The sequence below is a fragment of the Hydractinia symbiolongicarpus genome, chromosome 8 (assembly GCF_029227915.1).
Source record: "Hydractinia symbiolongicarpus strain clone_291-10 chromosome 8, HSymV2.1, whole genome shotgun sequence".
In the NCBI taxonomy this organism is placed as follows: Eukaryota; Metazoa; Cnidaria; class Hydrozoa; order Anthoathecata; family Hydractiniidae; genus Hydractinia; species Hydractinia symbiolongicarpus.
In genome coordinates this window covers 2568802-2595890 of record NC_079882.1, presented here as the reverse complement: position 1 = coordinate 2595890, position 27089 = coordinate 2568802, and the positions used below count along the sequence as shown (strand labels likewise).

Below are 27089 nucleotides of genomic sequence, written 5' to 3'. Positions count from 1 at the left end.
TCAAAGTTGATTCATGCTACGCTGTAGCGGTAAACTTCTGAAAGATTTGTATAGTTGCTTAAAAATAACAACCTTTCAAAACTAACTGTGAAGTTTTGCAGACAATGTGACATGATGAATTGACGTTTTGTTGCAATATTACACATAAATTTTGACCGCACTGAAAGCAAACCCAAGATAACTGAAACGTCCTTTTTTATGACCAAAAATTAACGGTTTAATTGGTTTTTTCTTAATACTTCCGGAAAATATTTTTGTAAATAATTAAATAAAAAACACGAAGTATCAGTAAAAAAAAGAACTTGTTTATATAAGTGATTCGTTTGAACACTTCTTACAACTTCTCAACAAAAAAGCCTCTGTTGTTTTTATTATCAAGTGTGTAATCTATATCAACAAGGATTTATAACTATTTTTACACAACATTATAATGAATGGATTGTGGTGAGCCAAACAAGCCATCACTTCCGTTAATAATATTAATTATACCTTTAAGTGAAATAAAAAAAATCGTTATATTGTTTTTTTCTATTAGACTGTGGTGTAACGGACATCAGTAAGGGAAGAGGGTTAAAACAGAAAAAGATTATTCTGTTTACAAAGAGCTTACGTAGAAACAGTTTATCTTGTTGGTGTAACACAAACGCATCGAGTTAAGACTATGTATTAAAGATTTTCTTTATGTTGACAGGGAATAAAAATTTGTATATATTATAAGTATGAAATTACCAGTCTTGGTATGCATTCAATTTTTATGCAGTTTTGCTTATGGAAAATTAGTACAGGTAATAATTATAACATATTTTATTTCATTATATTTTATTTCATGTTGTGTGTTTTATCGACGCGTTTTGGCCTTTTGTTAACGTGTTATTCTCGCGTCTTAATGTAATCGCCAATTTAGTGTTGTATAGACTATGTTAATGCATCACAATAGATATGACTACCAGATACGTTCCTTCTGCATACATGTTTCTATAAACTAAAGCAATCAAAATACAGTTATCACCACTATCAAAGCATAGATCAAAAAATAAGCTTTTCTATAACCAAAGTTTGGTGTTATAAGTTGGAAGCTTATGACATTCGTATATTGAATTACGAAGTATGTTTAAAATAAACCTGGCTGTTTCACTTCTCCTTCGAAATATTTCAAAGCGTTTGACATGGCAAAACTTGTTCTATGTTTCGGTGTCTTCTAAGCAACCGCGAAATGACATTTATACATAGTTCTTATTCCATCCCATCTCATTAGTAATGTAATTAGCCATTTATTCAATTAATTTGTTCACTTTTATTTATTACTTATCACTTCAAACATATTTTTAGCCTCGCAATGTGACGGAGCAATTAGGGGATTTCGTAACTGAAAATAAACAAAAGGAACCAGTCGAAGACTTAGGTATGTATTAATTGCTAAAAAACACCTTTTTAGCTAGGCCGATCACAACTTCTTCTTTTCTGAGATTTCCAACGAGTTTTCTCAGCACCAGGGCGGAGTTACACGAAGCTACTACACTTCATGACAATAAAAATCGAAATAAGTTATAATTTTCCGCATTGAAATTCTAGTAAAAAGTAATTTTAGGCTTCAGTGCAAAAAAGTATTAACTTTTATGCATTATTGCAATAAATTTAGTTTGACACGGCGGTTAATCAAGCCCTTAGAAGTGATTGAGCTACAAAGGTTATGATAGATCCCCATGTTATAACTAGCACAAACAAAAACAAAAAAACATTAATTTAACAGTTTAGATATTCAAAGATATGACAGAACAACTGACACTCAAAAATATTTAAACTTTCTGTACGTGTTTCTAACACTTTGTTTGCATTAAATAACTCATTATAAATACAAGTGCGATCATGTCCCCTTTCTCGGAGATTCTGGGGGAATTATAATTTAGGAAAAGAAATAATAAAGAATATAAGGATTTAAAAACTTTTCAGTCACGTTTAAGAAAAGTTGAGGTGAGGGCAATTATCCCTCTCCCATTTCCCCCGTCGCCTACGGGCCTGTATAACATACACAAAAAAGGGGTATAAATATACCCCTCCCCAGAGGGCTTTTTTGACGGTACAGTTGACCCTCGTTCGCTAAAACGAGGCTCAACTGTAATTTTTTGAAAAATTCGTGTGCGTGTTTACACCATTTGTAAACAAACTAATAACCACGTGAGAGTCGACTCACTAATTTTGCAACTCGTTTTTTAGGTGAACAAGTAAAGAATTTTGAATATTATGAAGTAGTAACTCCAATAGAATTCTCATCTGGAAACCTTGATGGCGATGAAAAATTTACACCAGGTTCTAAACACATTCAGGTAATAGCTATATTTAGCTGGCCATGCTAGTTGTTTATCCTATTTTGTTATTTTTGGTTTATCTAGCTAGCTATGTTGTACTTTAAAACATACAATGTTTGATGGATGGAGATTTTAACTAAATGTGATTATTTCTGCTAATAATGCAGCATAATCACATTTTCCCTTTGTTTCTTATAGCTTAACGTTTGTTTCATCCGCTAGACAATTCTGATATTTATTGCACATTGTTGTTGTCTCGTGTGGTGTATGTGTTCTGCCCAATCTTAGGACGCTGCCCAATCTTTGGACATAAAATTGCCCAGTCTTAAGACTGGCCGGCCAGTCTTAAGACTGGGCAGGGCGTCACAAGATTGGGCAAAAGACCATGTTAGGCCCATCTTTGGCGCTGTTTAAATTTTAAGGAAGGGATGCACCACACGAGCTGTGTTTTTTGCGACTCCCAACAAACATTCTCAGGCACATTAAAACATCTTATTTTGGGTACTGTTAAATTGACCCCGCCTGTTTTTGGACACAGTAGAGTGAAAATCGTAGCTAGGTAGCTGGTAGAGCATGTGTTATACATTTAGCATTTATATACAGCTTGTAATAGTGGCTAAATTTTAAAAATAAAATGTTTATATTTATGAAGTATCAGAAAAGTCGTATTCAACCATATTATTAGTTAGCTAGACGTTAATTTCATTGGATGAGATGTTTAGCCAGCTAGCGAGCTGTAGCCAGCTAGCTAATATCATAGTCTATAGAAGAAAAACTTTATAGACTATGCTAAAATGGTTGGGTAGTTTCAATTTTATATATATACATAAAATACATGGTATATATAAATTTTTGGCTTTTGATTTTCCAAGAAAAGTTTCAATTTAAAGTTCCTATTAAGAGGTAAATTCTAAAAATTTTATTGTTCTGTTTGTCTTCCACAATTGTTCTAAGATTGGGCATGTACGTCCATAGATTGGGCAGTCCAGTCTTAAGACTGGCCACCCATTTGTCACTGTCGGAAGATTGGCCTGGCCAGTCTTAAGACGGGGCGCGTTCCAAGATTGGGCAGAACATATGTATCGATTGAACTGAATTCCCAAGAGGGGGCGGGTTCTCGTCTCCCTGTTGGGTATTAGCTATCATCCCAACATCATTTCCTATTATAAACTTTTAAACTGTTGTTTTATTTTTTTAGCAACTTCCTAGTTCTGCTTTAGTGTTTCTGAGTTTCACTGACTCCCCTCCCATTTGTTGTTTAGGGAAGGGAAAAGCCTAGAGTCTGTTAAATAAATTTTTGTATATACCATAGTTTTTTTCTTTTATGTCATTTTTGTTTTCTCTCTACATTATGATAAATTATCCATGTGGAATATGTGGGAAGTCTGTAAACTGTAATCAAAAGGCAATTCAGTGTGATATTTGTGATTTCTTGATTCATATTAAATGCAATGGTCTCAACGTCAAGGATTATGAATCTCTTCAAAATTCTACACAGAAATGGTTTTGCTGTAAATGTAATAATAAAATTCTCCCCTTTGGCATAAAAGCTCCCCCTCTAGTCTACGACAAGTCACTTTCTTCCCTTGAAATCAAAACATTTCTTGCAAAGCTTTATACTCTTAAAATCAATGAAATCCCTGAAACCATGGGTGGTCTCAACTGCAAATATTATGATCCAAATGAATTCACTGACCTTCAAGTAACTTCTGATAAATTCTCCCTGAATGAATATTGCATCTCTGTCAAAACATCATCATTCTCGGCCTAATGTCCTTTTCCATGCTATCTTGATGAATTGAAGGTTCTATTACAACAACTTGGGCATGACTTCAGTATTGGTATCACTGAAACTAAATTTCAGATTAATGTCCCTTTTATTAATTGTGATCTACCTGGTTACTCCTTCACACACACGCCTACTGAAGGTGAAGAAGTTGGTGCTCTGTTCTATGTTTCTAATCACTTGCAATTTATTGAACGTCTTGATCTTGATACACTTGCATACAAAAGCAGTGAACTTGAATCTAAATTCATTGAAATTGTACAGGCTAAAGATAAAAACATGATTGTATGATTCATTTATGGACACCCCTCAATGTCTGTTGATGAGTTCAACAACCAATTTTTAATACCCCATTTTGAGAAAGCGTCTTCTGAAAATAAGCCAATCTTTCACCTTGGTGATTTTAATATTGACCTTCTAATGTCTGAATCGGTTAAAGAAGTTTCCGATTATATTAATATTACCTCCCAGTTTAATGCCTCATATAATTTTGCCCACAAGAGTCACTGAATCTACCAGCACAATTATAGATAATATTTATTTTAACTCTGTCAAGTGGGATACTTTGTCCAGTGACAATTGCTAGCTCTTTTAATAATTATTTTTCATCAATTGCTAACAATATAAGAATGACATCTTATTCACATCAAAACATTTCTCTTCCTTCTTAAAAGATTCTGTTCCTAATTCAATGTTTCTTATACCAACTGATGATATTAAAGTTCTCCACTGTATTTCTTCCTTGGACCTTGGTAAATCTACTGGGCCAATTAGTATTCCTGCCCAAATTTTTTCTACTGTTAAAACTGAATTATCTGTTCCACTCTCTAAACTTATAAATTTGTCTTTTACTTCAGGCATTTTTCCTTCTAATTTAAAAACTGCCAGGGTTATCCCTATTCATAAAAAAGGATCCAAATTGGAACTTACAAGTTATCGACCTAATCCTTACGAAGCTAACAATGTCCTGTATAAGCAACAATTTGGTTTCAGAAAAAATTACTCAACTTCTCAAAAATTAATGAATATCTCTCAAACAATTATGAATGCTCTTGATAAAGGAAATTGTGCATGTGGTGTGTTTATTGATCTTTAGAAGGCTTTTGATACTGTTGATCATGAAATTCTGCTTACAAAGCTTTATCATTATGGAATTCGAGGTAATGCTCTTACCAGACATTGTGTCCCTCAAGGCTCTGTTTTAGGACCACTTTTATTTTTAATTTATATAAACGACTTGAATTGTGCAATTAACTATTCTATGGTACACCACTTTGCTGATGATACAAACCTCCTGCGATACAAACCTCCTGCATTATAGTGACTCTTTAAAACAACTGGCCAAACAAATGAATTTAGACCTCAAGCTGCCATTGGCTGAATGCTAATAAGATTTCTCTTAATGCTAGCAAGACAGAGTACATTATATTTAAACATGCATATAAACCTCTTAATTATGACTTTAGGCTTCTCATCAATGGTAAAAGGTTTATGCCTAGTGATTTTATTAAATATCTTGGTGTTCTATTAGATTCTGATTTAAGCTGGAAGACTCAGATCCATAATACTGTTGCCAAGCTCAAGAGGGCTAATGGAGCTTTAGCTAAACTTTGTTATTTTGTGCCTCAAAATGTCCTTATCCTAGTCTATTATTGCATTTTGCATTCCCACCTGCAATATAGTAATCAAATTTGGGGTCAACCAAATGGCGCCGTAGATTAGTGGTTATAGCTCTCGTACTATGTGCGGGAGACCGGGGTTCGATTCCTCTTGACGGCGATTCAACATGGGCGAGTGAATGTTACCATAGCCCCGGGTTAACCCAAGCCATGTGAGGGAAATTGGGAAGATGGCACACTGTGTGGGCCGTTGAATGTTGCTGGGAGTTGTCTAGTAGAGCGCTGGCTCTAATTGGGTCTGCGTAGCTCAAAATGAGCATTAAATACTCTAGGACTCTCCATCTACGCCATGGCCCCTCCTGGAAAAAATAGACAGGGTATATCCCTCGATATTTGTGAGGCTAGCCATGTAAAATATGCACATCTATCTATCTATCTATCTATCTATCTATCTATCTATCTATCTATCTATCTATCTATCTATCTATCTATCTATCTATCTATCTATCTATCTATCTATCTATCTATCTATCTATCTATCTATCTATCTATCTATCTATCTATCTATCTATCTATCTATCTATCTATCTATCTATCTATCTATCTATCTATCTATCTATCTATCTATCTATCTATCTATCTATCTATCTATCTATCTATCTATCTATCTATCTATCTATCTATCTATCTATCTATCTATCTATCTATCTATCTATCTATCTATCTATCTATCTATCTATCTATCTATCTATCTATCTATCTATCTATCTATCTATCTATCTATCTATCTATCTATCTATCTATCTATCTATCTATCTATCTATCTATCTATCTATCTATCTATCTATCTATCTATCTATCTATCTATCTATCTATCTATCTATCTATCTATCTATCTATCTATCTATCTATCTATCTATCTATCTATCTATCTATCTATCTATCTATCTATCTATCTAAAACAGTCTATCTAAAATCTATCCAAACAGTCTTGATGTTAATCGTATTGCTGTTTTGCAAAATTTTGCTATCAGACTACTGACTTTTGAATCTCGAAGAGCAACATCTAGTATTATCTAGGGCAATCTAAAAATCCTCAAATTCAATGATATTATCCAGTGTCAGAACATTCTGTGTTTCATAAGCTCTTTCATGATAAAATGCCTGCTACTATCCAGAGCACTCGTGCAGAAAAGGCTGGCTTGATCAATCTTCCTACTGTCAACACCGTTTGTTTTGGTGAAAATTCTATTAGATTTAACACCATTAAATCCTGGAATAAGATACTGACATCAATGTCTAAAAAATTTATTTCCATAGATTACTTTGGTCTTAAAAGTGATCTAAAGAAGTATTTTATTGCCTCTTATTAATTTGTAACAAATTTTCCCTTTGTTCTCACACGGTTTATTTATCTGGTGATTATATATGTTTGTGCCGTTTTGTGTGTCCTGTGCCGTCTATTGTACTCGTCCAAGGGTGGCCTTATCCTCGTCTTAGCTTCTGCTATTAGATAAGGTCTCCCTTCAAAAATAGTTTTTTTTTCTCTTCATTATTTGAACGAACAGTAAAATGATCTTATCTTATCTTAAACAGAAAAGATATAGTTTCCAGTACATGTTCTATCTTGTTTTCCTAAAAATCTATAAATTAACATAAATAGCTAATTTGGCCTATGTGGTCCTGTTCTGTCCAGATTACAAACACGGCCTGTTTATAAACAGGATGGGCAGGTTATGTACGCATGGCCCAATTATGCTTTTTTTGCCCTGATTATGCAGGCCATCTCTTGAATAAAACTATGCCAGAGTTACAAAAAGCACCCGCTAAAAAAATTACGACTGCTATGGTGTGCGAAAAATCGCACTCTTAAGCAAAATTTACAAGTGCGATGTGAATATTTGCAAGTGTGATTCACACTTGCAAATATTCGGTATAAACGTTATTCGTTTAAACGTTATATGTTATTTAAGCTGTATAGAAATGAATTTTGTAAAACCATGGTAAAACGTATTAACCACAAGTGCAAGGTTGAAACAACATTGAACGCAATTATGTGTTGGCAGATTCGCTATATGTTTTTGGCATTAAATATATTTCTAGACATTTTTTGATTTCTCTTTTCCCTTTTAAAAAGATTTTATAACTTTATTCAACATGTTTTTCTTTGGTATTACATCATGAGAACATTCGTCCGAAAGCTGTATTAAGGTACAGGACACCTAACCTCTCCCATGTTCTGATTATATTTAACTTGCATGGGTGCGCACTCTTCTCGCAGTATTCTCTGTGACGATGAAGGTCAGACTGACTTGTGACATGGTTCCAAATGGTCTTCTGTCTTCGTTCAAGTCTCAGTGTAATGCACCAGCCGAGCATAAGAGTGTCAGCATGAAGGAAACGGGCCGACTTTAATGTTCTCTATACTTTATAAACAATTCAATAACAAAGAAATGAATGTTATGTAATCAGCGTAATAGGGTTTTTCATCGCTCTATAATATTTTAGAAAAAGAAAAAAGTCACAAGTGCGGTAAAAAGCACTTGTAAATCTTTTTAGGAATGGCCTGGATTATGTTGCGGTAACCAGATTATGAAAGCTGATTTAATGACTGGCCAGGCAGGCCGTGATTGGCTTCTTCTTCGAATTTTTGTGAATGAAACATTGACTGGCTATGTCTAAATGCTATTTTTCTCTGCAAGACGCCATTGAAAACTAGGCATGGCGAAAGAAAAAAGTCTCTTAGTATATTGTGAGTACATTTCAACATAATATACTTTGAAGTAACTAAATTTCACAGAACTAGATTTTGCAGATGTTATGTTCATTCTATAAGTGGGAAATAATATAAAAGTGTTGCACATAAGCCAACCTGCCCAGATTTTGTTTGTTCTATAAGTGAGAAATAATATAAAAAAGCTGGCCTTTTTTAGTAACAAATAATATTAGACTGTCATACATAAATCAGCCTGCCCTGGTTATATTCATTCTATGAGTGACAAATAATATTTTTAACTGTCGTAGATAAGTGCCAAATAATATAAAAGTGTCATACATAAGCCAGCCTGCCCCAATTATATTTGTTTTATAAGTGCCAAAGAATATTTTTTAACTGCCGTATTTAAGCCAGCCAGTCCTGATTATATTGCCCTGATTATATATTTTCTGCCCTGTTAATAAACAGGGCAAGCTGCCGTACATAAACCAGGCAACGTTCATAATCCTGGCAGAACAGTTCTTCTTTTCTTTCCTGTCAGGATGCGCCTGCATATACTGAACTTTTTTAATATTGGCAACTCATCTATTTACAGCACTAAAAGGTATACACCATATTTAACTTTGAGCTACACTTGTTAAGTTGAAATCATGATAGTGCAAACAAATCTTTTGGTATCAAGCAAAACTAATCCTCAACCCTGAACATAATATTTTTGATATTGGCATACTGGTATGGCCCAGACTCAGATGCCTAAAAAATAAATATAACTTAAGTTTCACAAAATGAGATATGGGTTAGCTTTCTGGCAACATATTTTACAAGCTGGAATATTGGACTAATAAAAGGTATAGTTTGCTGTATTATAAAGTGCTAAAGTTACAGAGCTTGCATATTTCTAATTTTTTTTAGATAAAGATAGGAGATAAAGAGATTTAGATAAAGTGCCAGTTAAAAGAACTTTTGTCACAACAATTTTATAATATAATAATTAAGAATTTTTAGAAATTCAATATCTTTGAAGCGCTTTATACAGCTTTTTAATGGCAAAGCTTTCTAAGCACAGTTTGGTGTAGTTAATTTGACAGACAATTATAACTCACAGTATTTAACTCTTTCAATTTTCTTTTTCACTATACATTTTTTTTAAGCAATATTCTTTTACTCTAGATTTCTGCTTTTAACACAAGATTTGATATCAATATTTACAAAGATTATACCAATTCTTCATACAGTGTTTTTGTGGAATACTTTGGAACAAATAATTCTTATGAGGGAAAAATTGTACAGGAGGAAGAATGCATATATTCAGGACATGCCAATACTCTTAGTAACCAGACTGCTGATGTTATCCTTAATGTTTGTGATGGTTTGGTAAATATGATTTTCTTTTATCATGTGGCCTGTGAAAGGTATTTGTTAACAAACCTAATGTTATTTAACCCTACTGGTATGAGTTTTTCATAATGATATTTATTATTAAAGGCCTACGAGATTGTTGATTTGTAATTTTAGTGATTAATCTAATAAGCTATGGTCAGACTTTCATCCCTAATGACTTCTTTCGCCAGTACCCTTTTGAAGTGGTAGTGACCTTTTTTTGGCTGTTCAAACATTATTTACCCAGTGCTTTGAGTATGTAAATTTTCTTTACTATTTCTTTAAGATATGAAGCTTAAGATGTATAAAAAAAACTTTAAAATTTCATTTAAATAAGAGAAAAAGGTTATTTTTATGAGCTCCAACTTTTTACTACCTCATGATTACCATCTGCTTCCATATTGATACAAAATTTTTCTTTATTCATATTTTTTCTATAATAGGCTTTTTTTGAAAGATTTTTGGGTAGAATCCTCTGTTGCAACCAGCACTGTTAAAAGAAAGATATCCTTTATGAAAATGTTTCCACACACCTTATCAGATAACTTTTTGATTTACTGGACATGTCTGAAAATTGTAAAGAAAAAACGAAAGTGTAATAGGAAGTTGGAGCTGGTGCAGTTTAGTATTATGAAAGTTGTCATTTCTATATTACCCGCCATTTTTGTTGTTCTTAACATTTCTTTTTAATAGTATGTTATCTTTTTTGTATATATAATTTTACAAACGCATAACACATTCGACACAAATAATTATTTATGATGTTTTGAGTTTTATGAAGAATTGTTGAAGCTGGATATTTTTGGTAAACAATGATAGTATTGTAGCTATAAATCATGACAAGAGTGTTATAACAAAAACAACTTTAGTAACTAAGAGAGAAAAATTTTGGATTTTAAAAGGATTACTTAAAATTTACTAAGCATACATTGATTTTCATATTGTTGCTAGAGATTTGAAAGTATCACATTCTTTACTTTTAAAAAATAATGATTTTTATAGGAAGGCATTATACAAACCGAATCTGCAACAATATTTATTGAACCAGTAAAAAACACATTAAAAAGACAGTTTCCTCACCAGCACATTATTTACAGAAGTAGTGATGTTGTTAATACCAAATCCACAGGCTTTGGCGATTACACTACAGAAGAACCATTTGATAGTAAGTTTAGTTATACATATACAGTATCTTAAACATACTTAACTTTCCTTTAGTATAAGTATGTAGTATATTCTTTTCAAAGTGTGCCTCAAGTATTTATGTTCTATTAAGTGCCCGTAATTGCAAACAAAAATAAAGGGAAGTCACGTGTCAGGAGGAGTGGTTATGACAGTTACTTAAAGTTCAAAAATAAGTCTGGCCGTAGTGTTCAGGTAAGTCTTACATAGTCAAAAGTTATTATATATACAAATGCAGATGTCAGTTAATACTTTTCTTGGCTTCAGTTGTACTATTTAGATTCATATAAACGTGAAAGACCATTTCCACCAAGAGCACTTTTTCCTGGACGAGTTAGTGGTGTAAATACCTTCATTGATACAATTTGGATTGTCAAAGATGATAAAACGAACAAAAAACTCCTGTTAAATGGCAAAGAACAGTATGTGGCTCCGCTGAGCAGCATTGGAAGACGGATAGAAATTATTATAACAACTCCAAGTGTGTATTATTTTGTTTCTTGGGCCCTTACAATATTGTAATTTCAAGAATACGCAGCACAATAACTCTGATGATCAACATCTGTATTTTGCATGGTTAAAAAGCCACGTTTATTGTGTGGTGTTTGTTATGTGGTTGATCACAGGTCCCAAAAATTGTTTTTGTTATTTTAAGTTTATTAAAGAAGTGAAGAAATCATAAAACACTGCCAAACAGTTTAATTCATATACAAAAATAAAAAAATTACTGGCCCCTATTTGTTAACAACTTGTAAAATAATATAGAGTTAAATCATTATCGTCCTCAGCAGCTTAACGTCCATTTTTCATGTTATTAATGACCTTCTTCCAATCTAATATAGACTGTGTTATTTCTAAACTCAAATTTTTAATTTCCCAAACTCTAAATTAAATTTAAATAAATTCAGTGTTAACATTATTAAATACCTTTCTAAAAATCCCTTGATGTTGGTGAACCTAGGCATTACTAAATGTAAATTTAATTTTCTCTTGGGTAGGCCTCCATCTTGTTATCTCAAAGTTAAATGATTGTGATTTATGGCTAATAGACAGCATGTCAGTATTTCAGTTTTGCTGAAATGCTAATTCTTTGGAGTCTAACGATTAAAATCTTTTAACATATTTGTGGAAAAAAGGTAATCTCGAGTTAACTTCAGTTTTGCATACTAGCATGGATTGCATAAGTTATTGTAACAACTGTCGAAAATAATAAATATCAGATTCTCTAACACTCCCTGTCATGCCTTATGGCATGACAATGTGTTTCATCAAAGACTATAAGTCTGTATATTACTTATAGAGACTATAGTATATAGAATGATTACTATATGAAATTTATTACAGTCATATCATAAGTTTGAGATCAAGCTTAAAATTATTGACAGAACAGTGTAAATCTGATATTGGCCTGAAATTAAAACAGCAATTTTTATTGATAAGAAATAGCTGCTTTGAATGGTACACGTAAAATGCTATTACCTTAAATAGACGGTAAAAGTACACTCTATGAGACTTTAGAAGACTTTATAGAATATATACCTTTATGGTTAGTAATGTTTCACTTGTCATAAATAATACTTTATTGTTTTGCCAACTGTAATGCCAACACTGTATTTATAATTTTAGCTGGTTTAAAATTTGTTGATGAACCGGAAACGAATGAAGTTGAAGGCTCTGAACGTCATATAGAAGTGATGGTAGTTGTGGATGAATCAGTTACAAAATTTCATGGAAGAGATAAAGTCGAAAAATATGTTTTCACAATGATGAAAATGGTACGTGTACCAGATTGATTGTTTAAGACAAAAAGTGAATTCAAACTGGTTTTCTCAAAGAGGTTGACATAGTACCCTACACTTTAGGAGGGAGACCGTGGGTACATGCATGATTTTTAATTATTTCTGTATTTGTATTTGCTGAACCTGTCCGAATACTTAGGTTTGATCATTGTGTATTAAGGGATTATTTCTGTCACGCATGAGATTCCTTTCTGGATGCTTCAAATACTCCATTTACTTTATCTCTGCTAATTTGGGGCATTCAGATTCAAATCTGGATGAACTCCTGGAGGAGCAGTTCACTTGAAGCATTTAGAGCACTCAAAACTAATAATTGGACTTACTACGGTCAAAGCCTTCTTGCTCTGAAAACCCATTTCTTTGGTCACATTTTTTGAAATCCTTGCAGTAAGAAACCATTTTGAATAATTTGCATTAATTAAAAAAAAGCACAAGAGATCTGAACTAATTATGCTGAAAACATAAACTAAATTAGATTCTTTGCAGAATACATTAAGTCAAATCTACTTTGATTTCATAATTATGCAAGAAAAGCTATAAGCTTTGAACTATGCAACAAATCGAAGCACTTGAATTTGAATATGCATTGTTTCTTTTGTCACTGGAGCAATTGGAGCCTAAAGATTTAAATCTCAGGTATGAAAGAAATAGCCCCAAAGTCACATGTTCACTTTATGTATTTTGCGTTTCTGTCCTGTAAACTAAAAATTGATTTTCAAAACAAGACATGCAGAAAATCTACTTGCAAAAAAATTATAGACAGCAAGGCTGAAGTGATCATCGTGAAATAATGTTAATAAATGATATTTTTTGAATTTTATGTTGCTTTTTAGGCAGCACTTGTGTTGAAAGACAAGAGTTTGGGAATTTCAATAAATTTTCACGTGGTGCGATTAGTTATAATCGATAATTCGCAGGTTTGTATATGCTATACAAAGTTTTAATTTTCTATGTTAATAAAATATCATTCTGCCATTTGCGTAGAAGAAATCTTCTTTTTGGTGCTTGTTACCCTGTTACCTTAAATTAGAGGAAGCAATTTAATAGGATAATAAAGTGAATTGATTATTGCATTTAGACTGGCTTCAGGGTGTATAGCCGAAATCCTTCCAGAACATTAGTTTCAGCTTGTAACTATATATCTACACTACAAAATAATGATGAAACGCATCGAGATCATTTTGATTTTGCTGTAGCACTTACAAGGTTAAATTCTTTACTTGGATATAAATAATACTATGAAAATAAAAACCTGAATTTTTTTAAACATGCTTTTGAAATCCTTATTTCAGTTAACAGTATTGTAATCAATAACTTAGTATTATAATCGAGGACTTATATTATAATCGATAACTTAGTATTAAAGTCCATTATAGCGCGCCATACAATTTTTAGGTAAAAGTGGTAATCCAAAGAATGTCAAAAACAAGGGTCTTTTAGTTTTTGAGTTAAAACTTCGAGATATTAATTATTGAATGTCAGCAATTACATTCACATCTGCAATGTCACACAGTTTTTTTTTACTATTACTAAATTTTTATGTTTGAATATATTTATCCTCGTTTTTAGGAAAGATTTTGGTCCATCAGGTATAGTCGTTTTTACTAATTTTCTATTTTTTTTACCCCATCTGTTTTGTTTTCGGATCTGGGTCTTTGAATATTTTTCTGCTTTTAACAAATTTTAAAGGTATTGGCGGCCCCCTGCAAATCTTAGTACCCCTTAGCATCCTAAGATGCTAAAAATAGGTGTATTTTTTGTATAGTAAAATTGTGAACAATTTTTCCCAACCTGTCTGTTATGGTAGTAATGTATTTTGTTAAAGTAAGGGTGATATCCTGATTGTCCTGATATTTTCCTAATATATTTTCCCTAAAGAATAATGTCAACAAAAATATACATGTGGCATGTGGCAACTCTTTTAGGGCAACCAAAGTAAGGTATACAAAACGTCCTTTAATAAAATATACTATTTCACTTCAGGCTATGCCCAACTATACTCTATGTGTACAAGCTCTAGAAGCTGTGTTATTGTCCAAGATGAGGGATTTACCTCGGCATTTATAGTTGCTCACGAAACTGGTCATCTGTAAGTTGTTTAACTTTTACATACATGTCAAAAACGCACCTCAATCTAGAGGTCTCTAAAGAAATTCTTGACAGAAAATCCTTTACTTTTTTTAAAAATTGGTTTTATGATTTAATATAATCTGGGTTAGCACAAGATAATATTTCAAAGCAAGAATTTTTATAGTTTGCGTAGTGTTTTTTAGCATTAAGAAAAATCGTACATTCTCAAGGTCTAAAGGTCGATGAATTAAGAAACTTGAAATTTCTTCTTTTACTTTATTACTTTGATACAACATATTTTTATTATTTCTTATTTAAAATTTCATTTTTTAATAGGTTAGGCCTGGATCACGATGGGGAAGGAGAATCTAAAAAGTGTGATGTAGACAGATCAAAAGGATCAGTCATGGCACCTACCATTGTTTCTCGACCCGATCGATTTCATTGGTCCTCATGTAGTAAAAAGTTAGCAAAAGAAAACATTGAGTGAGATATTATAATTGAATTATTAAGTTCTAATTTTACTTGTCAATACTATGCAGTTTTTGATTAATACCAGTCTGTGTATATTTATTTGAGCTAGGAAAGCTGCACAAGCAAATCCAGGAGAATTGTCACTCAAAACTCCTATTTTAATCTCCTGGCTGCAATTTCGACATTCTTTTAGAAAGGACTCTCTCGATCACTTCACCCACATCAAAGGGACCTTCTCTTCATCCTTATTTACAAGTACATTGCAACGACATATGTGTGTGAATATTTAATATTGCATCAAAAAGATTTTATCTGTGCAATTTTTGTGCAGTTTTTGGGAAATATTTGTTACTGACTAACTAGTTGTTAGCCAATGGATGATGCATGGAAATCAATAAAAATATATCACATTTGTTACTTTGAAATTCAAAATCACCATGTGTTATTATAGAGATTAATCGTTAGCCAGTAAATAAATTCACCCCCTTATACCCCGCATAGCTTAGCCTGTGTTTCGGCTTCCATACACACTTCATGAATTTTCAGGTCTTGGCAGCCATATTACAGGCAAAATATGGCTATTATTGATACAGAGATAATAATGATAATGATGGTAGGTCAAGCTTTTTCGCCAATGCTGACCAAACACAAAATCTTTTAATGTGAACTTTATTTCAATTAAACTGTGAATCAATGACATAATGAATGCACGTGCTTTTTAGTTATAAAAAAAGTTCTTGTCCCTTGAAGATGCTGTTTGTAAAAATAGTAGTTTCTGGGATGCATGGATATTAAACCTATATGCGTTTTGGTTTTATAATTGGAAAATTTTTAAGTACCAAATAACCGGTGATTGTATATGGAAATAATAACATTTATTATTCTTTCTCATAGATACTTTTCATGTTTGAAGAACGTACCAAAGCATAAGAAGCAATGTACTGGAGCTTGTGATGTCCCTTATACATTGACTGAACAATGTCAATTCAATTTTGGCAGTTCTTCAACAGCCTGCACAGCTGTAAGTTGTTCTTATATGACCCACATTCCTCGTTCATGGTGATTTGTTGTGTTGAAACTGAAATATGTCTAATGTTCTCGTTATATATTATTCCTGCAATTTTTTATATTTTTTATAAACCTGCAGGCAAGCTTGCCATAGTTAGTTAACAACGTTGTTTTTCAACACTGTAACAACAACCTTAAAACGTAAATAAAATACCAAAATAATGAATGGAAACGCATCATTTTTTCAACAATTGCATTAACGCAGCAATTTTCATGAACAAACAATTTATAGAGCAATTTGCGTATGAGTTTATTTCATTTAAAAAAATGGAATTTTTTTTTGCATATACAGGCTTATACATTTGACATTAAATTTTTAATTAGCACCTAGGAGTCGAATCTAAATGCTTTAAAAGTTGAAGCAATCAGCTCACTCAGAGCACAAAGCCCTCACAACAGAAGATCTAAATTACGACAATCAAACACTTTTTTTATCCATTTTTTAATTACACAAAATCTCTTAGGACGTCTGTCGTAAAAAATGACGTTAACGTATAGTGCGTGTGTGTGTGAGTGCGGTGAAAGCGTTTACGAAGGTTGTTTTTTCTTGGTTTCAAGGTACAGTTGGAGCATGCATGTTATAGACCTTCTATTTTTTATTCATTTAAGTGGAAGTTTAATCCATGTCAGAAATTATGGTGTCAAAATCCCCAACGAAGAAACAACTGTCAAACAAATTCAAATCCTGCCCTTGATGGTTCCATTTGTGGCAGAAACAAGGTTTGTGAATATAAGTAAGCCTAACAACTATCTCAATGTTCAATATTTTGAGAAGTATAATAGAGCTTGTAACGTGGTATTTCTTTTGTAGCATTGCTCAAAAGGGTTATGTGTTCCAGATACAAATCCAATTTTTCCTGCTCGTACAACTAAAAAAATGAATATAGTACATGGAAACTGGGGATCGTGGTACTCGTGGTCGAGTTGCTCACAAAGTTGTGGTGTTGGTATTCGTAAAAAAATAAGAAAATGTGATTCTCCTAAGTGAGTAATAAGAAAAGATTCCTATTATCGCGTTAAGAATTCTGTTATTAAAATCATAATTAATTCTTTCCTGTTCATATGCTTTACTGTGTATTTGTTTTTAGGCCAGGACCAAATGGTTCTCCATGTTTTGGAAAAAATATAGAGACTGATTTATGTAATACTGAAGTAAGTTGCTAAAATTATTTTAAGATTTGCACCACTCCTAAGAAAAATAAAAAATATAAATATTGAATTATTGTTGGATGATTAACTGAGTTTAAATAATATTAAAGGGGCTGAAAAAAGGCTGTTGGTTTTCGAATTTAGTGACTTACATGGAAATCCAAGCTTATAGTGGTGAAAATCATTCATGGTCAATGTGGACAAAAACTACATTTTAAATCAACCTAAATATTTTATTAGTTTTTTAAGAATGGCATAAAATTTCCCAATATTTATATCACAATAATTCGTTATAATAATATTCGTTATAAACACTATCCACTACTAAGACGTATGTGTGTAAAGTGTGTATAATTTCTTGTACTTTTTGGCTTTTCGGTTTATTACACCATTTCTTCATGATGTCTAAGTATTATGAGTAATGTTAATGACGAGGCGCCTACTTGAACAATTTCTGAGTCCCTTCAAGCCTTAGAATTTTCTTTCATCGAATGATAAAAACAGAAGCATAATAACACATTTTTAAATCTAATTTTTACGTAAAGTATTCATTGTACCGTACAGGCATGTTCCATCCTAAAGTCGTATAAATCCATTCGTGCTGAGCAGTGCAGGAGCTTGGAGTCAAAAGGATGGACATTGTATACAGATAATGCTTTTAATGTAAGATGTAAGTATGTCACTACAACGAAACATATTAAAGACTTCATGATGTTGTAGAATTCGATATTTTTAGATTTATATAGGTGTTATTGCAATGTCGAAAGTTGTTCGTAATCTGCAATATAATTGGCTGTCTTTGTTTTTATGAAGTTTCTTTTTAAGAGAATAACTGTAATTTAGATATTTATCATTAACCTTTCTCGATTTTACTTACCAGTTCCATCCCTTTCCAGCATTGCGTAGGGTGATCACTTCGATGCAAACCATTGACATATAATCTAATTTATATATTGATCTTTCTGTTTTAAGTGAAACAAAGATATAACAATGTCAACTGCTCATTTGAAGAAGGATTTTGCAATTGGAAAAATAGTCTTAATAACAATATGGATTGGCGAATGAATAGTGGAAAAACAAAAAGCTACAAAACTGGTCCTTCCAATGATCATACATTCAAGAATGAAAAAGGTCTGCATCTTTTTATCTTCGATTTACCAAGTCCTTTTATTCTCTTAGTAAAATTGTAAATCAAGTTTGAAGCCATAAATTCCCCATACTGAGTTAAATAATTTTACTTTTACACATTTTTCTGATGTCAATTACCATTAATCCTTTAGGAAAATACGTCTTCATTGAAGCATCTATATCTTACGACAACAAAGTAAAAAAAGGAGATGTTGCCAGATTGATCAGTCCAAATATCAGAGTACCACGAATTTGTTTTAATATGTTTTATCATATGTACGGTAGAGACATGGGTAGCTTGAAAATTAAACTTCTGTATGCGAATAGTACTGAACAGGAAGTATGGAATAAATCAGGAAACCAGGGAGATAGCTGGAAGAACATGCAAATTTCTTTGCAGTCTGTTTCTGACTACAGGGTAAGTCGTTTTCTTATCTCTATTTCTTGATATTTATACTTATTGTTTTTTATATATGTACTGGTCATTAGCCCGTGGAAAAATCCACAGGTTCGTCCGTCCTTTTTATACCGCATTGCGTGCGTCTCGCTACTTGCGCAGCTAAGCTACCATTTTGCGTGACAGGCAGACGGACAGACGTATACGGGTATTATAATATAGATTGTGGTAGAAGCTGTGCGTGGAGTGTATTGGACTAGTGATATTGCTATAGATGACATATCAGTGGTGGCTGGATTGTGTAATTCTGATCAGAAAGGTATGGAAATATAGAATATAATCACTTCTTAAATAGAATAATAGTTGAAACATTTAAAATTCTCTCTGTATTTTCCAGATCAGAATCCCTGTGTGATTTCTTGTCGTTCGCGCAATGCACAATCTTTTAAAATGAACATAAAAGTTAAAGATGGAACAAAATGCTATTCCAATAGAAGCAGCGACGTGTGTCTTGAAGGAGTATGCAAGGTATAAAAATTCATGGTGAAACAAAATTCAGTCGTTAATTAAACTAACAAACTTTTGCCCTCACATATCAAGACAACACAAGTACAAGTTAAATACAATCCTTCACATATCGTTATAGAAATTTGGATGTGACAACAAGTTTGGTTCCAGTTTAACATTTGACAACTGTATGGTTTGTGGTGGCGATGGCTCTTCATGTATAAGACAAACGGACAAAATAGAATTGACCGCAACAAAAGGTAAATAAACCATTGGTCGCCACTTTTACTATTTTACTGACATATTACACTAGCGTAAGGGATGTCCGGGTTTTTAATGCTGGCAAAATACCTGTAGCAATCCCTGTAGCCAGTACTTAAAAATTAAAACTGTAAGACCTGTTAAAAATTTCTTGATGTTTTAGATTATGAAACCGTTCTCAAGCTACCGAAAGGTTCAACGTTTATCAACATAACGGAAACATCACATAAACCACATTATATCGGCTTACGTAAAATGTTTCACAACAGTATCTACTTGAGTACGAAGTATGAAGATTATTTTGTGATTGATGGCGTTTCTTTCCACTTTCAGAAAGTTTCTAATGGTTTTCAACACATTTCATGTCAAGGTCCTCTTCAAAAAGATATCGATGTCGTTGTAGGTTTACTTTATTTGCTTAATTATAATGATTTTAAAATGTATAATGGTGAAGATACCACATTTTATAAAAGTGCTTGTGTTAAAATTGTATTCCGCATAAGGAATCTGTTTGTTTAAAGTCTTACTCATGAAATGTTTTGCCGTGATATTTTCCCGCCACTTTTGCGACCATGCGTCGTCTTTGTGCACGTTTATTTATTTATTTTTGCAGGCGTACACTTTTACCAGTGAACGAATACGACCTCTTTCATTGGCTTATGAATACTTTGGTCCAATCAGTGGGAAAGTAACGTACCAATACAAGATTAAAAGATGGCAAACATGCTCTCGTTCTTGTGGCACAGGTGGGTCGGACGTACAAGTGCACAAATTGTAAATAATTCACCGATAGATATTTGATGAAGTATTAATGCAAAAATTGTGTTAATAAGCGAATGAGTGACTAACAAACTAAGAAATTACTATATAAATACGAAAGAAAGAAAGAAAGAAAGAAAGAAAGAAAGAAAGAAAGAAAGAAAGAAAGAAAGAAAGAAAGAAAGAAAGAAAGAAAGAAAGAAAGAAAGAAAGAAAGAAAGAAAGAAAGAAAGAAAGAAAGAAAGAAAGAAAGAAAGAAAGAAAGAAAGAAAGAAAGAAAGAAAGAAAGAAAGAAAGAAAGAAAGAAAGAAAGAAAGAAAGAAAGAAAGAAAGAAAGAAAGAAAGAAAGAAAGAAAGAAAGAAAGAAAGAAAGAAAGAAAGAAAGAAAGAAAGAAAGAAAGAAAGAAAGAAAGAAAGAAAGAAAGAAAGAAAGAAAGAAAGAAAGAAAGAAAGAAAGAAAGAAAGAAAGAAAGAAAGAAAGAAAGAAAGAAAGAAAGAAAGAAAGAAAGAAAGAAAGAAAGAAAGAAAGAAAGAAAGAAAGAAAGAAAGAAAGAAAGAAAGAAAGAAAGAAAGAAGAAGAAAGAAAGAAAGAAAGAAAGAAAGAAAGAAAGAAAGAAAGAAAGAAAGAAAGAAAGAAAGAAAGAAAGAAAGAAAGAAAGAAAGAAAGAAAGAAAGAAAGAAAGAAAGAAAGAAAGATAGAATAACTGAGAATACAAACAAAAGGGATGCATTCGATTATATTTGTTTTCACCTTTTTATAGGAAAACAACAATCTGTAGTTGCTTGCATTCGCTTACAAGATTCACAAGAAGTTAATCACAAACATTGTCGACATCAGAAAAAGCCGCTTTATATAAGATCTTGTAATTTGCAAGAATGCCGAAGAAAGTAAGTTTAGCTTGTTTGAACAATGTATGAGGATTGCGTATAGATTTTTATGATGACGTATTTTCGTAACTGTATAATGCCTTTTTTTAAAATTTGACTGTAAATGAACATTTACATAATATTGATAAAAATGATTGGTTTCCTCATCTTCATCATTAACATCTGACCGTCTCAGAAGCTACTATTAACCTATTTCTTTCAGGTTCAAATGGGTCATCAGGAAATGGAGCGACTGTTCTAAGACGTGCGGTGCGGATTCTAGAAAAACTCGAGTTGTAGAATGTTTAAATGTATTTGAAAATGTTTTAACCCAACCTTCTTTTTGTCCTCGAAGAACTCCCATCACAACAATACGATGCCCCACCAAAGAATGCCCACGAGTATATAAATGGACCACAGGCGAATGGAAAAGTTGCTCGAAATCATGCGGAATTGGTACCCGCACTCGAACAGTAAAATGCATTGATGCCGAAAGTAAAAACACTGTTAATGACGTCAAATGTGTCACCAAAAGCAAGCCAAACGTTTTGGAGCCTTGTAACATACAAGAGTGCGATATCTTCATATGGCGCGTTCACTTAGAAGGGAAATGTTCGCAGACCTGTGGAGGAGGGTATAAAGTTCGTATAGTGTATTGCGTTAACGAGAAGACTAAGTTATTTGTTGAGAATCGATACTGCGATGGTCCTTCACCGCAGAGAATAGTGCGGTGCAATGAACAACAATGTCCTGAATATGCTTGGGGTATTGTTGAATCGAGTCCGTGTTCAGTCACGTGTGGAAACGGAACAAAAGAAAGAACAATACAGTGTGTTGATAAAGCAACCAATCAGAACACAGCTGACAAAAAGTGCTTGCATAAAAAGCCTCCAAAAATCATTTCTTGTTACGAAAGAAAATGTCCAGGGTAAGCAATTGGTTTTTGCAATATGTAAAGTAAAAAAAAAAGATTTATTTTTTATTCTGATAAGGATGATAATGGGTGGAAAGATGGTGAAAAGGAGACCTCATATTTTAAATCCAATACACGGTCACCCATTTTATTTTCCCCTTGGTTTTTCTCTGGTTAATTAGTAGAAAGTTCCAAGTAATACTCAACAGCCTCTCTGATGACTGCCCACTGCAAGTATGCTTAAAATTTCCAGTTCCTTTATTTTAAAAACTTTTAAAATCCACTTTACTGTAGACAGAAACGCAATTAGTGTTTGAAATCAAAGTTTTCAGTTCCGTTGCTTGGAAAATCTGCTTCGAAATATTATCAAATATTGTTTGTATCAATTGTTTGTATTATATTTAGCTTCAATGTAGCCTATACCACGTGGGGTAGTTGTAGTGCAGCTTGTGGACGTGGTATCCAGAAGAGAGAAGCTTACTGTGTATCAGAAAACTATGAGACGATCTTATCTCCTAAAGAATGTGCAAAGGGAGATTTGTTATTAAAGAGAAGCTGTCAAAGAACACCATGCGCGAGATCAGGTAGATATTTTAAAGTTACTGTAGCTGTCCTTTCTGAACTCCACTTATGTGATAGGATACTTCGTTTCGGTGGGGGGTCTATATGGGAAAGATCTCAAAATTGAAGGAGGATTAGGCATTACGCAAATAACTTCAAATGGAAATTAGGGAAACAAAATACACAATGTCTTCTCGATGTTTTTTAACTAATCATAATTTTTCAGAGTACATGATGTCTATCAGAGAAGATTCATTTTTACATCGGTGCATATACTTGGTGGTCATTTCTGACTCCAAACTTGTTTCAAAATTAAAAAAAAGATCAAGAAAAGCGTATAAAATCAGAAAAATTGAACCTGAGATTCTGATAGATATCCCGAAGTAGATGAGTTGGGAATACTGGAATTTATTTTGATGTATTTTTATGTCTAGGCAATGTTTTTAACTTTTTAGATAAACTTTTCTGTAATTTTGATTCACAAACCTACTGTGATTGGGCGAACACTAAAGACGATGATTTTGATTGGACAATTGGTAAATCTACACCTTCAATTAATACCGGCCCGTCGAAAGATCATACAACGCGTTCAGGTAAGCATTGTGAAAACAAATGAGTATACGTAATTTTTTATCCTTTTTTACTTGCACATATTTTTGTTAAACTTTATTTCCCAAAAAAAATCCTTGATTATAAATTAAAACCTAGTCTGAGGGTTCACTTATTTATGTATTTGTTTTCCACACACCAGTTTAAACAAGTAATTTCTACTTTTAACTTACAATAATTCAGGTTATTTCGCATACATCGAAGCATCTCGACCTAGAAAACGTGGCCATAAAGCTGAATTAACCTCAAAATACCTCAAGATGAAAAAAGGCTGTCTGGAGTTTTGGTATTACATGAAAGGTCCATCGGTAGGCCAGTTACGAGTTCGCGCTGTATCTAGCCTTGGTGAGCGGGTAGCGTTTGAAAAAGAGGCTCACCAAGGTGGACGTTGGTTGCAGGCGAAAATACTTGCCAACGAGACAGAAGCAGCATCAGGCTACAAGGTATTTTTTTGTTTTGATGTACTGCTTTACCAGTTGTGTTAAGTAATAATAAACGATTAAATTATGGATAACATTAAACTACAAAAATACCAATACATGCATAAAGATTTCTGACAGTATTGGACTAATAAATATAAAAATTGCATTTGAGTTTGCCAACACAATGCAAGACCATTGAAAAAATAATTTATGCATGCAAAGCTCTCCATTTTAGTACGTGATTGAGGGTATTGTCGGATATGGAGTTTATGGAGACATAGCAATAGATGACATCAAATTTCACGACAAATCATGTGGGAAGATTACAGGTATTAAATCGATCTCAAAAATTTTTAATTTGGATACTCTGTATTTCATCAAAATGCCCTCTGACTCCATTGGCAACCACTTGTCATCCTCGATGGAAATATTTCCCTAATTTAACTGCATCGTTTATTCTGGATATTGTAAATAACATTTCCATGATTTACTAGAAAATAATTCACAAAAAGAACTTCGAATGTGGTTTAAATGCTATGTCGCGGTTGCTATGTTAGGAGAGGCGCTGTTTTCCTTGCTCGTGTCACTTTGTTTATTTGGATCTGTAGTAAACTCCTTCATAGAATTTTTTTTTTACCAATAATTTTAATTTATGTGCATTTCTTTTTTTCTTATTAGTTTTAAAGAATTGTCGCGAAATTTCTCCATATTGCCGACATGAGAAGAGAAATGACTACTGTGTCAAAAGTGAAGCGTATCGAAAACTTTGTTGTAAAACATGCGCTGCGATTTTAACGTAACTATATCTTACGATGTCCAAGAAGAAAGAAACATCATGTGTAAACTCTTTGTAAAGTCTGTAATCCATTAAAAAGAAAAGGATAAAAGAAGGATAAAACACGAAGCGGAATACAGAAAGAAGAATTATATCAGAAAATTGATTTATATTCAAGAAGACTTTAAATATTTCGCCGTCTGTTACATAAGCTAAAGCAGTTATTTTTTTTTATTTACTTGTCATTCAACCTATTTTCATTTGTTAAGTTCTTTTTTTTGAATACAAGAAATTTTGCATCATTGCAACTTAGCTTTGCGCTTGCGCCTGTATTTGGACATTGCAACAAAGAAGTACTCAATTGGTACGCTGGTATGACTTGTATATGTAAGCACTAATTTTCTAGTCCTGTAAAATTATTTGTTTTGTAAAAAAATGTGCATTAGATGACAATATAATTTATTTAACCAATTGCTCGAGTCATGTCTTTTTCACCTTTGTAAAATGATATCGCCGTGTCAGTACAATCGCACCCCGATTCTCAACAGACTGGAAATTAGGGAGGGGTGCTAGGAAAATTTCATTTTATTGATTAAAATTGCCATATTGTGTATATGACCAATGATAATACTGACAGTAGAAGAAAGATCATCTATAGTAAAATCTGATAAGTAGTGGGAAAGAAGATACCAAATAACAAACCATTTGCCTGTGTTGTGTATATACAGATTTCCTGGTACCGGTAAAATTTTGTTCGTTAGACGAAAATCTTAGCAGGTTAGCAATGAATAGCAAATATCAGGTGGTTATTTTTTACACAAGCGTGCACGAAGAAATAGAACCCCACTCCCTGTTTGTTTTTGTTATTACATGACACTCCATCCTCTCGGTGCAAACGTATTTTTAAATGCCCTATACCTAATGTTTTATATCAGAGATTGTGTTCTAATAGCAATTGAACATACCAAAGTAATAATAAACAAGACGTATGATACGTAAACAACCTCACGAATAAAGTTTACAAAAAGCTGTCTCTTAGATCGTGATTTCTGTTACGAAGTTAGACACGACATAATTTGCTATTTAGATAGGTAAAAATATTTATTACACCCTGTGAAGTTATTTTTCAAAATGAATGAAATGAAAATGTGAATACAAGTTTCATCCAGCCTTTTCAATCTTGTTTTAAATCATGTTTTTGTAGTTTTTTGTAGGAATTTTTCTTTAAAAAGTGTACTCGACATCTATCTTTGTAAGCACTATCTAGCAGTTTTGACGCAATGTTACTTAACCCTTGCAACGTTGGATAGTGACCCTACCTTTCTCACGCTACATTATATGCTTTTTATCAATTTTGCCGAACATTTGTTATTTGAAAGACATTATGCACGGCACACCCGTTTTACACCCACAAAATATCAAGACCAAATGTCAACTACAATGTATTATTTGTAGATCATTATTGTCCCTAAGAATTTCCATTTTTTTAAATAGTTAATTAAGTTAATTAAATAGTTTTTTTAGGAATCGAAATCGGAGAAATAAGTTCGCAACAGATTATTTTCGCTTAAAATCTCTTTTTAGATACAGTTTTGCAATCCGCTAAATACAATCCTCTTGGCAATCCTATCATAACTTTACTTGTAATTAGTCCTTAGGTTCATCCCCTCCTCCACATATTAGTTCAGATAGGGATCGTGTCGTTCTGTTAGTGTTTGAGCATCCTACTAGCCACCATCGTTCAATGCCCTCAAAGCATTTTTTGGTTATTTATAAGATGAGCAAATTCTTCTACAGATTCTTTATTAATGGAATTAATTATTATAGAATAAACTTTTTGTACCACTCCTTCCATAATTACATCAAAGTTTTTATCTGTTGCTTGTGGACAACCTAGTCCCCAGAACTTTTTTCTCTTTCTGAAGAAATAAAAGAAAAACCGTCGTCGTCCAAAATTGTCAGAAAGAGAAAAAAATCTGGGGACTAGGTTGTCCACAAGCTAAAATCTGGGGACGGAAATTGGCCTTTTGGATGTGTTTGAAGTAAGTGCTGAAAAATGGCGATAATCTAAGCATCAAGTCGTTGACGGCTTTAATGTTCTGTATATACAATGTTTCATTTACTCTTCCACGTCTTCGTACAAGTCTCTCGTTTATATTGATTTTTATTGATTTCTTTTTATCACAGCTATAAATTAACGTTTTATTTTCATTTCTGGTTGTCAATGATTTATTTAAAGAAGTAAATCTGACATCACGTGAAATGTTTTGATTGCAACACCTCCAAAGACAAGTTACTACTCAACGCGAATCTACGATTAATCAGCAGCCGGAAATACTCT

General features: G+C 32.8%; 1 protein-coding gene across 1 annotated transcript; it reads left to right on the top strand.

The window, feature by feature from the left end:
• Positions 1 to 147: 147 nt before the first annotated feature.
• LOC130655851 (A disintegrin and metalloproteinase with thrombospondin motifs 16-like) lies at positions 148 to 25219 on the top strand. The gene is made up of 32 exons (XM_057458664.1): positions 148 to 785; positions 1330 to 1402; positions 2215 to 2324; positions 9598 to 9801; positions 10810 to 10972; positions 11084 to 11184; positions 11257 to 11470; positions 12616 to 12764; positions 13622 to 13705; positions 13867 to 13994; positions 14358 to 14377; positions 14772 to 14877; positions 15195 to 15344; positions 16227 to 16353; positions 17010 to 17120; positions 17212 to 17384; positions 17489 to 17552; positions 18114 to 18219; positions 18522 to 18680; positions 18830 to 19095; positions 19297 to 19393; positions 19472 to 19602; positions 19721 to 19841; positions 20006 to 20241; positions 20456 to 20588; positions 21363 to 21489; positions 21692 to 22396; positions 22787 to 22965; positions 23398 to 23535; positions 23735 to 23994; positions 24209 to 24302; positions 24652 to 25219. The coding sequence occupies exons 1-32, from the start codon at positions 720 to 722 to the stop codon at positions 24771 to 24773; spliced, it is 4917 nt and encodes a 1638-aa protein (XP_057314647.1). The 5' UTR covers positions 148 to 719; the 3' UTR covers positions 24774 to 25219.
• Positions 25220 to 27089: the final 1870 nt, after the last annotated feature.

What these genes read in the sequence shown, in the direction of transcription:
- LOC130655851 (XM_057458664.1), top strand. Translation starts at nt 720, where the DNA reads ATGAAATTACCAGTCTTGGTATGCATTCAATTTTTATGCAGTTTTGCT. An exon ending in TACGAAAGAAAATGTCCAGG is followed by an intron (nt 22,397 to 22,786) that starts GTAAGCAATTGG and finishes TATTATATTTAG; the next exon opens with CTTCAATGTAGCCTATACCA. An exon ending in AAGCAGCATCAGGCTACAAG is followed by an intron (nt 23,995 to 24,208) that starts GTATTTTTTTGT and finishes TCTCCATTTTAG; the next exon opens with TACGTGATTGAGGGTATTGT.